The 13779-nt window shown below is 36.8% G+C and overlaps 1 protein-coding gene across 1 annotated transcript in view; it reads left to right on the top strand.

The window, feature by feature from the left end:
- The window catches only part of LOC121424025, a 32498-nt gene extending 18719 nt beyond the window's left edge, over positions 1 to 13779 (top strand). Inside the window, exons 7-14 of the mRNA XM_041619598.1 lie at positions 1131 to 1193; positions 1562 to 1622; positions 3757 to 4011; positions 5665 to 5934; positions 6525 to 6803; positions 8053 to 8220; positions 10966 to 11210; positions 12523 to 13779. Coding sequence (XP_041475532.1) covers positions 1131 to 1193; positions 1562 to 1622; positions 3757 to 4011; positions 5665 to 5934; positions 6525 to 6803; positions 8053 to 8220; positions 10966 to 11210; positions 12523 to 12678 — 1497 coding nt within the window. The 3' untranslated portion in view covers positions 12679 to 13779. The remainder of the gene's footprint in view (positions 1 to 1130; positions 1194 to 1561; positions 1623 to 3756; positions 4012 to 5664; positions 5935 to 6524; positions 6804 to 8052; positions 8221 to 10965; positions 11211 to 12522) is intronic.

Here is a 13779-nt window from a genome sequence, read left to right as displayed (position 1 = left end):
ATATTGTTTGTTTATCTGTTTATTTTATTATTGCATTTTGAATAATACGCAATATTAAATGTGTCTACCAAAAATATGCAATATACAAAATAATCCATAATACAAACAATATGTTTATAATACATAATGTATACAAATAACGTGAGCATAAACTTAATTTTTAATAATTGTAAAAAAAAGAAGAAAACTCTATTTAATGAACACAGGAGACCGCCATAGTGATCGATTAAGCTTGAAATTGATGGCGTATATCCATACACAAATAATTCCATTCCTGCTGCTAATAAAAACAAAACATTATGTTATCACGAAGCAATAAAAACTAATTCAATGTGCATTTTATATTGCACAACACATGGGGCATTTATGACGTCACAAATAAAAAACTTTAAATTCTAACAACCTTAATCTTTAATGGCTATTTCTCTAACATTCGTCCTTTTATTGTTTTTACACTAAATTTTTTGTAAGGGTGAACTTCTCCTTTTTAATCATCGGGGAGTTGTAGTTTTCTTGAGCATATATACAATGGGGCAGTAATCAAAACAATATTGAGGTAAAATATTGTTTGATGTCCTCATAAAACAAAAATATACCTTAAAGTTAAACAATTAGATGTCTTCATAGATGATTACAAAATTGTATTACTTTCTTAATGTTAGTCATATACAGTGCGTCCCAGAAAAAAATCGAAACCGAGATTAAGCGATGATTTATCATAACTTAATCACAAATATAATAGACAAATGACGTACCAATGTAAAGCTTAGAGGGGGGGGGGAGACAAAGGCTAAACATAATTTTCTTGGCAAGTCGAATTAAAAGGGGGTGTTTCAAAATAATGACGTTGGTCAACTTGATTTGCACCTGAGTTGCGAAAAACTGTCCAACAAAAAATGCCGAGTCAACACCTTTGGACCTCTTTCGAATTTAATTTTGTTTCGATGTTTGATATATATAGAAATGAAATGAAAGTATACTATTAATGAATACTTGAATTGAAAGGAAAAACCTATTTAAACTTGCTATCATAGATTCGAATTTCAATTGTGTTATATTGTTTATTCCTGTCTTATCACTTACAACCTCTTTTTCCTTTCCTTTTTTGTTTCTCTCTCCCCTTTTCATAGAATAATCAGGATAAGACAGAAATTGTGTTTGAATGCCTGGAACCGGGACCATACGTCATAAAGGTATACAAAAATAAAAATTTCTCCAGATCATTTATTAAGTATCAAAATGCAAACGAATTTCTTACAATACAATAATAAAATTGGCTATTCATTTCATATTGGTCGGGGTAACAGCATGCAACGCTTAGGAACATTTTACACATTAAGCACTATACATGTTGTATAACATCGTTATCATGGTTATTATAATTATTGTTGAAGTTACTGTAAACAGGTACTATTAGAATTATTATCATTAATACTATTATTATTATCATTTTTATTTTCATCATTATTATTATTGATAAAACATTATCATTGTCGTATATAACTGTCTTCCATTCGTTTCCATGTTTTCATTTTAGTTTCTTTATCACCGTTTTTTACAGATCCAGGCCAGGGGGACGTGCAAGTCGTGTGTACCTTACAAAAAATCATTTAATGTTAGCAGTAAGTAATCAAAGAAAAAGAAAAAAAAGAGAAAAGTTATGGCAACCATGAATCAACTGTTCATTTTGTTGATAATGGTGTATGTTGTATCTCTTGCCAAGGGTCTCTTGACTAACATAATAAATGCTCCTCTATATTTCATCAGACTACAATGAAATCCAATTGAAATTGCAATCAAAAAGACATTGGAATAATTTGTTTTTAATAATTTTGGATGTCACCAGCCGGATGAAATCGAAAGTGGCTCATGAAATTCCCCAAATTGGTAAGATGTTGACACACTCGTCTGTAAGTCAGAATACATAAAACACGCATCTCTCCTAAAATTCACATGTAAGATCTGCACAGGTGCCATTTTCCCTAGCATTCGATTTTGCCGAAAGGAAGTAGAGAACCGAATCCATGAAAAATATCAGAATCGAAACTCCTAAAAACTATATAAAAGTCACCAGTGCACATTATTTTGTGGTTGGAAACGAGTTGAAAAAGGGAGAAAATATACCATTTCTGACTCCCAATGGTGCAATACTTACAGAAAGTTGACACTCGAAACTAAAACCTAAATAAATCAAGGTCTTCCTTGAATAAAATCAGAATATGGTTTTGTAATCACACAAGCTCAAGCTGCAGTAAAAAGAAATTTATCTCTAATTTATAGTTGAAATTTGACATATTTCATAATCATGATGAGATACAAACGCTCAAAAACGAGTCTATGTGCATATAACCGGTGAAATTAAACAAGATTCGAACACTTAAAGGCCCCTTCTTTCGGAGTCAGATTTTGTGAAATTTTAGCGTTATGCTTGTTTGAATCTATTCTGTTCATTCATAAATTTAAAATACCTTGCTGTAAACAGGGGCGGATCCAGCTTTCGCCAATAGGGGGGGCGGGGGACCGAAAAATATTGTGATCAACATTTTTGTCGATTGGCCGCTACAATCTGGCTTATTTTTGTTGTTGGTTTTTCAGGGGGTAGTCCTAACTAAAGACTGAAGTTTTAAGTATATGTTAGATTTTATTGCTATAAACAATATAAGGTATCTCATGTGGTCTTAATATATAATGCGAGCGCAAAGCGCGAGCTAAAAATCTTTGATATTTTATGTCCTTAGAACTGAAGATTCAGAGCAGTTTTTATAATCATGAACAAAGATAAGTATCCACTAAACAATGCGAGCGCGAAGCGCGAGCCGAAATTTTTATCATATAGTAACGTGAACATTGACTCAATTAGGACTGTTTTTAGTGATTAATGAAGAGGATACAAGTATCACCAATTAAATAATGAGAGTGCGAAGCGCGAGTTCAAAATTTCTGATATTCCGACCTGAAAAAAATGAACAGACTAAGCGCGTTTTTATTTAAATAAACAAGCTGTGTGTCTCAAACAATTTAAATGCGAGCGCGAAGCATGAGCTAATTTTTTTTATATACTGACATGATAAAGGAGCATTTTGACAAATTTTGGTAAGAATTTCCAAAGAGCATATGTTTCTCACTTATCAAACAATGCGAGCGCGCAGCGCGAGCTGAACATTTTGATACACATTAACAATTTGTGTAAATCAAACAAAATAATGAAAGCTTGATGTGCGAGCTAAAAAATTGTGTGCAAATTGATATCAGAACTGGATATGTTGTATATATATTGGTTATATATTAGTGTGATTTAATCCTCTTGAATGGGATTCATTACACAGGCAATGCGAAGCGCGATCGAAAAAAATTATATAAAGTCTATTTTCCAATTCTTCCCCTCACCTTTTTTGTTTCCTTTCGGGGTCGGGCCGGTCGTTACGAGGCTGTAAATTACACATCATTGGTAAAATACCTCTTTCTTACTTTTCTTTCTGTTTTTCGAAGTTTCTATCAAGGTAAAGAGTACACATGTTTCTGCAGGTTGTCAAAAAATAGGGGGGGGGGGGGGGCCGGGGCCGGCTCGGCCCCCTCCTGGATCCGCGCCTGGTAAAGAACAAGCAAGATTATTGGTCTCTTTAAGGAAATACCTGAATGCGCGATGAGTGGATCCACATCCTCATTGTCCTTGATACAAGGAAAATTTGGAGGAGTCATGAATGCAAAATATAAGGAGCAATTATACACTAATATCACCTCTTCAACTTTGCACAGGTGAGAAACCTCAAGTCACGGTATGTCCAGAAAATATAACGCGGTACACAGAAATTCGAGGTAACACAAGCGTTACATGGCCAGCCCCACTTGCCATTTCCCCTTGCGAAGATCTTGCCAGCATTAACAGCTCACAGTCACATCACTCTGGAGATATCTTCGAAGAGGGAACCACCACTGAAGTCCGGTATGAATTCTGGCAATACAACCAAGAAGAAAGAGCCGTTTGTTCCTTTTACATCAAAGTTTTAAGTGGTAAGTTCTCCTGCCAAACAGTTATAGATGTAGTTATGGACCTTTGACCAATTCCTTTACTGCAACATATGCCTATGTACGGGGGCGACGATCCTGGGAGCAGCACATCCCCCCACTTTTTGAAGCACTAAAAAGTGTCCTATTTTACGCAACAAAATACAACCTCACCAACCTGTACTGTGGGTTTCACCTGAGGAGGAACCGTTTTAGATGTTACCAGGTGCCCTTTCTCGTATAAGTGCCATTTTTTGCCAAAAATTCCCATCTATGTGATAGCAAGTGCCATTCCTCGAATCAGTACCAATCTACCAAAACTGCACCCTCTCGAACGTGTTGTGTGCCCCTTTCACCTGAGAAAGAACCGTTTTATATGTGAGCAAGTGCCCCTTGCCTTCTTGTAAGTGCCCTTTCTCGAATCAGTGCCTCTTTTTACCCAAGAAAAGTGCCCCTCACAAACGTGGTCTGTGCCTCTTTCATTTAGAAGAAGGACCCGTTTTATGCCGTTAGCAAGTGCCTTTTTTGACTTCTTACATAAGTACCCTTTCTCGTATAAGTGCCCCTTTTTAACCAAAAAGTGCCCCTCACGAACGTCTTCTGCGCCCCTTTTACCTTAGAAGGACCCATTTTATGTGTTAAGAAGTGCCCCTTTGAAACAAGAAAACAATGTTCTAGTTCTTATATGTTACTACGTATGAAGAAAAAAAAAGACTTGTAAGAAAAATCACACGTGCCTTAAGTTTTAATAAGTCATGGGAATGGGAATAGAGGAGTGGCGCACAGATGGGGGTGGGGTCGTTAGCCCCCCCCCAGCCAGATTTCTCACGACCAAGAACAAAAGGAAAAGTAAAGAGAGAAGGGTGAAACATGATATCAAGCCCCCTAAAAATGTTAAGCTCATTACAACACTATACATAAGTCTCTTTTTTTTCTTTGTGTAATATAGTGCCCTTTTCGAAAGGAAAGGTGCCCCCTCCAGTTTCAAATTCGCTCCCCTGCCTATGATTGCTTTAGATATTGCAATAAACACTTTGGAGAATTTCATCAACATTTTTCTTCGGACAACTTGACTGATCTGACGTTTATATTCGATTCCGATTGGCTGTGAAGCACTGTAGCTATGGTAACTGTCGGATGATACAGAACTTATCGGATAAAACGTCTGATAATGAAACGCTCTCCAGTACTTGTACAATTTTATTTTTTCATTGAATTTTATAGTCTATTTTTTGCAATCGTCACTTTTCGAAATATAAAAGCGAGTGATCTAAGAGTAATGTAGCTCCAGTAAGTTTAATTACTAGCTAGCATACGTTACTAGCAGAAGCGTCTCGTAAAAACTTTTTGAGGGACTCAGTTTTATGATGCAATGCACCATTGTAGAAAATATGCAAGTATGTAATGAGGAAGAGGTAAAACAGTTCATTTTTTTTTAGATCTTTTGAAGAAAAAATCATGTGAAAAATAAAATGGATCAGGTATGAAACACTTTTTGTTTCGCTTTTAAGCATCTTACCAGTACGTCGTAGCCATTGGTTAAGACTATAATTCAAGTAGTTGAATGAATATAGATATGGAATGACATAAAAGGCATTCGGACCCGTTTATCTAAAGAAAGTTGTCATTTAAAAATTGCCATATCTTCACCTGGCGCAGACACAGAACCTCCAGTTGTGACATGTTCAAACGTTACCCTCCCATCCGAATCACCTAACTTCTTCAGTGGCCTGGTAGAAGGGGAATCCTACACGTATGACGACAACAACCCTGACCCAGATGGGGTATCGTACAACTTCACCAAAGACATGGACCTGATGGAAGGTGTTACTGGAACTATTATCCCACCGGGCGAAACACATGTGACTCTCGTTGCAAAGGATACCTTTGGTAACACAGCCACCTGTGTCTTCTACGTAAAGAATGCTTGTAAGTAACTCATAGTAGATATTTTTGCTAATGACAGTAAGCGTTCACTAGCTTTTACAGTAATTATGGGAATCACTCCCATACTTTCAATCCCAAAAGCGTGTGACTCCGAATTGAAGATCACAAGAATATATTCTGTTATTTTGAGGTAATCAGCAAGGTAATAGTACCGTGCCATGTAAGGGAAGGACTCCAACCTGAAACAAAAAAAGATATGCGGACAATGAGAACTGTTTTGACACTGAGAGAAAAAAAAGATGAAATATCCCCTGACATTTTATTGTGTCATGTGAAATACTATCAATATTGGGGAGGCTCAGAGAGAAAACTTATTTCAATCATAGCAACAGGATTCGCGACATGCAAGGTGACTGTGCTGCTTTTGTTGTAAAGTTGGAGATTTTTATTATTTAAACCTAAAATTTAACTCGTTTGAATCTAAAGTAAACCAACAAATTGAATGACCACCATGACCACATTGATGAATCTATGATGATTGTAAACGTCAGATTCGATGAGTTTATAACGATTGTAAACGTCACGTTCTCTCACGTTTATGTCCGGTATTTTAATTCTTTGTAACGCCATAGTGGCTGAGCTCCCGGTCAATTGTCCACATCTAGAAGATACAGCAATCACCGACCCGGGCAGGAATACTTATACCTTCGATCCAAATATTGGAGAAAGCAACATCACAAAATCTCTTCCCGGGTATATATATTACGGGGATAAGCACCGGGTAGCATTGGATATGACACTAGGAGGTTTTCCGGTTGGAAGTAATGTACCCATAGGATCCCATGAGATGGTTGTTCTCATACGTGATGAAGTCCTGACCAAGACGTGCAGAAGCATCTGCACTGTTAAGGGTGAGTTCCTCTGCAGAAGGCTATGTTACGATTGTGGAAGTGGTAGCTTTTCTCAAAGGAAAGTTTTTGACGATTTGTGTACCTCTAATCGAGGGCTTTCCGAACAATATACTTTTATGATGATTATCATTATCATTATTGTTATCATCATTATTATCATTATTATCATAATCATTATTTATTCTTAGGTGAACTTTCACACCCGTATTGAGAAAGGTAATTGCAAATTGATGCATTACTAAATAATCTTTGGGCTATACAACATCTGTGATTTGCACCCTAATGATATCATTTCCATGTATTGATCTGATTATGAAGCCTAAAAAGTGGTGGATTCAGAAGTACTTAAGCTTACCTGGGTAATTGTAACATTTACTCGACTTGTCTTACGACAAGACTTCAGGCACTAGTTTGTTGAAGATTAATACTGACTACAGCTTACAGACTAGAAGGGTTTCATTGACCAGGAAATTTTCACATGTTGTAGGACCTAGACTAGTTTAAGCCACATCATATCGCTAGTTGGTGTAGCAAAAATGATTTACAAGTCATTTAAGCAACTAGCCAGACATAATGTAGGTCAGTGTGCGTGTGCGTGTGTTTAAAGTGTGTGTGGGTGTCTATGTGTGTAAAAGACTGCATGTGTATACATCACGGCTTTGAGAACCTGTGGTCCTGATATGCCCATGTATAAAACAACGAGCTGTTATTGGTATTACTATAATTATTATTATCTCGAACATTAAACTTGGAAGTTATATATCACAAACACAAGGTGGAATAGAGAATCAAACATCTGAGAGATAAAGCCATAGTGCAATTGGCTTTTTTCCCCACAAAGTTTTCCACCCATTTTGTGGAGCGTTTTGGCCCAGTGGATTAGTCTTCTGGCTTTTAAACAGAGGGTCGTGGGTTCGAATCCCAGCCATGGCGTATTTTCCTTCAGCAAAAAATTTATCCACATTGTGCTGCACTCAACCCAGGTGAGGTGAATGGATACCCGGTAGGAAGAAATTCCTTGAATGCCTGAGCGCCTAAGCAGCCCAGATAAAGCCGGGGTAATAATATCCAAGTCCTTTGGAAGCGCATAGAGACGTTATTCATAATGTATTATGCGCTATACAAGAACTGACTAATTATTATTTTTTTTTATTCCATTCCAAGTTTACCAGTAAGTCTACCAAGCAACAACTGTGACTATTTTTTTACTTTTGAAGATGGATAATTTTTCTTGATATTACTTCCGCAGAAAGGCCAAAGTCAAATGGCTCTGTACCGGTCCCCATTATTGTGGGCTCTGTTCTTGGATTTGCTCTGGCTCTCCTTGTTTTCTTCATCGTCAATAATTGCTGTCAAAAGGTACCGGGTAGATCCAGACTTGAGACTTGCAAAGAAAGGTTTAGACTCGTCATGGCAGGTAAGTTGTTGTGTTTTAATTGCTCTACAAGCAGTGGGTGTAATTCTGTTTGGTCTAACATTTAACTTTCGGCTGATGACCACTATACAGTGCGTCCCACAAAAAAAGAAACACGTTTTCTGAGACAAATTTCACGATTATGAAATATATCTCTATCACAAAATTGATATTGATAGTAAAAGTGGAATCTTACATGTATCTTTATGAGATCAACATCTTAGCAAATCGTTCGCGCAAGGCAAATTACAAACAACAAATATTCAGGCATGTCAAAAAGGATTTGAGCAGAAAATGATTATGTGAATTTGAATCCACTCTCATGTCAGGGATCAATGAGAGAATTTTATCAAAGAGTACAAAAGAAATGATAATGAGACACTCATCGAATATGCATAGTCGTCGTATTACGAACCAATGTTGTTCAACTTTTCTGCGCAACCCGATTTTGCCATTAAACTTTCAAATTCGTCTTGCTCATTAATGTGCGAGGAGTTTGTCTTATATTATGTACATGTATCAATATATTAAGGAATCATTGGATTGCATGAGGATGTAAATGAAATATAATTCCTTTTCCTTTGGAGAAAAATGACATGGGAATCCCGGTTTCCCTTTTTTCTGGGACGCACTGTATAGTCCATGGGTGTCGATCGGTATTCTTGGTTGGGGGGATGATTGACACAAATGTTCTTGTGGATGGGGATCAACATTCAACATTACCCCCACCAAAATCACAATTTAGGACATTTGGGAGTGGTTGATATGCATGGTGTTCTTGGAAATTCCTTCATTGTTGAAGTGTACTATACTTGTATAATTTTTTTGAAAATTCAATTTGTGTTACAAGTAAGCCTATTCTAAATTCATACCGAGAAAAAAATGACAAAATTGACTGGACCATGTACATAGTGATCTGTTTATTGAGCATGATGTATACACAGGGGCCTCGATCAATTTTTCAGATGGGGGGGGGGGCAAAATTATGAATCAACGTTCCAAAGGCGCTCGATCACAAAAAACGAACAAACTCACACACACACCCCCACACACATAGGCCTATATATATATATATATATATATATATATATATATATATATATATATATGAATATATATATATATATAACTCATGAGAAAGAGACACATATCTCACCTTCACCAACAATGCGAGCGCGAAGCGCGAGCTAATTTTTTTTAATATGTCATGAAAACAGGAAAAATGTACCTGTTTAGGTTTGTTTGTAGTAACTCATGAGGAGGGTCGATACATGTATCTCACTAGAGAGCGAGCTGAAATTTCTTTATATTCTGACCTGAAAGCTTGATATTCTAAGCATTTTTGGTACCACTGATTAAGATGGGTATCTAGAAGAACAATAGATGCGAGCACGAGCTGAAAATTTTGATCTGGAAAAAGACACTTTAATGGAAGATATTTATCCAACAAAAGATTATTGCAAATCAAAGTTCTTTTGAGGTTTAGAATTGAAAATGTTTATATTCCAATCTAAAAAGCAGACATTTTGAGCACGATTTTAAATCAAAATCGAGTTGGTACCTCAATCTCGCTTGCTGATTTCAGTGTAGCATTACAATCTTATTTTATTTTTAGTTGCACATGCGGAAATATTGGGTGGGGGGCAAAACGATATGTTTGCCCCCAATATTTTCATTGGTATGGCGATCGCCCCCTTCCCCCCCCCAGGATCGACGCCTCTGTGTATACAACTTCTCTCTTAAATCTAACCTGACTGGCAATGCATGATGATAAAATGCAGATTCGGGCCAATTAAGACTAGCACAAATTACAACCTGTGTGGCTTCTCGTGCGCCATCGGGCTTACCGTCATTCCTTAGAGATTTATCTTGCCACCCTTTTACTCCCGTTTATTTTTCCACCCTTTTAAATTAATGATTTATTTAAATTAATTTATTCACCACTGGTGGGATGGAACACCCTATGAACAAAAGTTGATTTTCGTTGGGGTACTTTTATGTCATGTGTTAAAAAATATCAGATACATAAACATTTCATTCTTTTTCATCTTGAACCTCCACCCATCTGTTTAATAGTCCTGAAAAAGAATGTTTTATTTAATAACAATATACACAAATTGCGAGGGAAACGAACTGATTGATGGCATACTATAATCATCATGATCAAACTTTTTATTTTTTCATCATTATAATTTTTCTACTCTAAATTATTGGGGGGGATGATACTACAGGCCATCCCCCCCACTTGAAATATTGGGGGGATATATCCCCCCATCCCCCCCGTGATCGACACCCATGGTATAGTCTAATTAACATTTACTTTAATTTTAAGTGGGTGTAATTTAACTATATACTTAGTATTTTACCTTTTCGAATGAACGTCTGGTTCATGAACATATCATTTGACAAAGTGGTACTGTAGTGTAACTGAAAACTAAACAAAAGTAGTAAATGGGCGAGATGGAAATTTCGAAATCGTTCGCGGACGAAGTTGTTGTAGAGGAAAAGACGATTGTATGTTCTTTTGATGAACCGTTGGCCGTCACGGTGGTGTGATGGCGCTGCTGAGGAAAAGGGGAGGGGCGATGGCATAACTTTTTTTTCATTTCATTTCCAATATTAATGAAATATTTGGTGTTCTTCGCATTGGATTTTTTGTTGGGTGAACCTGTTTGCATTACCCGTTTTTAATGAATGTTTAACATGATGTAACCCCTTCAAATGAGGTTTTCCTTTCATATCTTTCAGAAAAACATGAAGAGAATGAAACACAATTCTCTCGGCCTCAGCAGGATACAGGCATTGATCTTCAACTCATCAAGGACGCCCCCAGTGTCAATTCATCTTCTACTAACATCAAAGATCTAGTGATGGTTTGGTTTAAACAGCATGAAGATCAAACCGACTCAGGATGTGGTACGAGCCTCGATCCAAGAGCTCATGAAAACATGCAGGACGACTCCAATCCTCTGCACGGGTCTGAAGGAAAGAAGGTACGTATTTAATACAATCGCTCTTCACCATTATAAGATCCGCTTGAAAAAAAGTTTATGAAGTAAACCCTTATATATGTATTCATGTATATATACATATATAAACACTTCAGTTCTTATATAAAAAAAAGCTTATCGCTAATTCAGGTCTTTTCAAATGGTGATCTGACAAAAGGAAAGTGAAGGGCAAAAGGTGAATCCTCCAATATTCTCATTAAGACCTCTTTTTTATATATTTTACTAGCGGATACACCCGTGTATGTGGCAAGCACGATGGTATAACTAACATTGAGATGTTTACTATAATGTAGTGTATTTGGTAACAAAGTGTTTTGAAATGAACACATGCGTAAAATGTACATGGAGTAATTTGAATTTATTTGGTATTATTGTGGTTATGTTGAACTTAAACCATAATCTTGCAAGGAAATGTATGTGTTTAGCCTGTAGTTGTACATGTATATGATATGTGTAAGGTTTGTATGTAGTTTTGGAAGCCTACGTGACAATTTTGCTCTACTGTAGAGTCACATGCACCATTGATACAGCTTGATAAGGGCATTTGTTTTTTTAGTACTTTAGATCTACTTAACAATATTGATGCCCCTGTAGGGATAGTGATTTTTATTTTGCTTTTGATAGAAATTTGCAAAGTTGAATGCTAGACTGATTTGGGTCGCGTGCTCGATAAATCTCTGCCTACATCGTACACATGGTACAGGGGGTCCCCTAAGCACGAAAGATTTAAGTTGCACCGTCTTCATTAGGATGCCTCTTAATAGCTCTAATCTGTTTTACTGGCAACTTTGACTACAACGGAAGTCGTAAATAGTTACGAATTTAAAAATTACTTCCCCCTAATAGACATATTAACTTGAATAAACATCCTCTTTAAAATCTTTGCACAATTTAACTATTGAACGAATGGAATTTACCACATATTATAAGACATTAATAAAGAAAAAATGACAAATGGCAGTTTGGTAAATTATAGCGAGGAATCGTATTTCACTTATTTATTATTTCTAATCCTATTTATTATTTTTTCAACATTATATTGATTTTGAACACTACATTCTATCTTGTTCTTATAAAAAATGTACCATAGTTATCAATATCATTATTATTATATTTTTAGGGGTGGGGATTTTTACCCAAAATTGACGAGGTTATTCAAAGTTGGTTTTCAGTAGATTAAATGCAGTTTTAACCGCTGAAGGCATGCTGTTAATTCCTGAACCTACATCAAATGTCATGGGTTCTATTCAAGCCTGATATTCATTCAAATCACCATGCTTTATTTTCTCCCCAGATGCTTAAATGCGAGGTTCATCTTGATTCAGGAGTTGATATCGACTCGAGTGGGAACTTTAGACATGATAAAGGATACGGGAGTGTCGATGGCATTAGAGAAGCGAGTGCAGGCACTTGTTCGCCATTAATGAACCATCAAGATGCACCTTTATAGCCGATTCAGATATCTTCGACAAAATCTTGCCTATCTACGAGCAATTGTGAAGGCACTTGTTGGTTGCAAATCTAAGTAACCTTGTCAGCTTACTTAAATCTCCGTCTGTTCTTGGCACATGTGATTGCCGACTTCATTGCTCTACAAGCATATGCCTGGTAATTGAGGAACCAAGAACCCTCGAATGTGACATCAACTCGTGACAAGTACGTGTGATAACTTGAACTAAGGAGAAGTCGTTTCTCGATTAAGTCGGTCACTTTGTGTAAAGTCAGAACAGTGTCTCTCGCGCGGGAATCCGCAAGCGGCCTGTCATAAAGAATTCTCACAATTCATCATAGACAAGAATTTGGGGAATGCAAGAAAGCCGCTGTAAAAAGACGCATAATGCCTTCATATGAATGAAGATTACTTTCGACTAGGTGCCACAGACCATGTAGACCCTAAAGGCCTAAGCTGAAAAAATTCTCTTTGTCAATGGGTCACACTGTGTTAGGAATTCTATTGTATCGATACGGGGAGCGCATGATGTAGGTGCCGCACCAATGTAAATTATTTCTACATGTTTTTCTTTCCTCAGGCAAACAAGATAGCACGTAGTAATAAGTGAGAATTTTTAATAGAGTGAAATCTTCAACTGAGCAATGATCGACAAGCGTCGGGTAAAATAAGTATTAATTGGTTAATTAGTAGCAAAAATCAGTAGACAGGTAGCGGAAAGATTGTTCGTTTACATGCTGGATATCTGAAAGACCATTGGAATAAAATTGAAATACCTTGGGCAGATTACTGAAGGATTAGTCTAAGTTGAGCCAGAAAAGACATATTAGTGTTTCAAAGTTCGTTTGGGTATTTGTCAGTCTTTCGGAGTTCTTCCAGTGGCCTCCCTCAGTCTTTAGTTGACCTTGACTGATAATTGATCTCTGGCAATATGCCAGATGATCTTTCAGTGATTACTCAATAGTCTTCTCTGTAAACTCTCAGTCCTCTTCAAGGTCCTCAGGTGTCATTACTGGAAGTTTTGTTTTTAGTCTTCAGAGGTGTGCTGAGTCATTTGACTATGTTCACAGAGACAACATATTCCATTGATCTTGGACACTG

This window comes from Lytechinus variegatus, chromosome 11 (assembly GCF_018143015.1).
Source record: "Lytechinus variegatus isolate NC3 chromosome 11, Lvar_3.0, whole genome shotgun sequence".
NCBI lineage: Eukaryota > Metazoa > Echinodermata > Echinoidea > Temnopleuroida > Toxopneustidae > Lytechinus > Lytechinus variegatus.
This window is presented reverse-complemented; position numbering and strand designations above follow the sequence as displayed.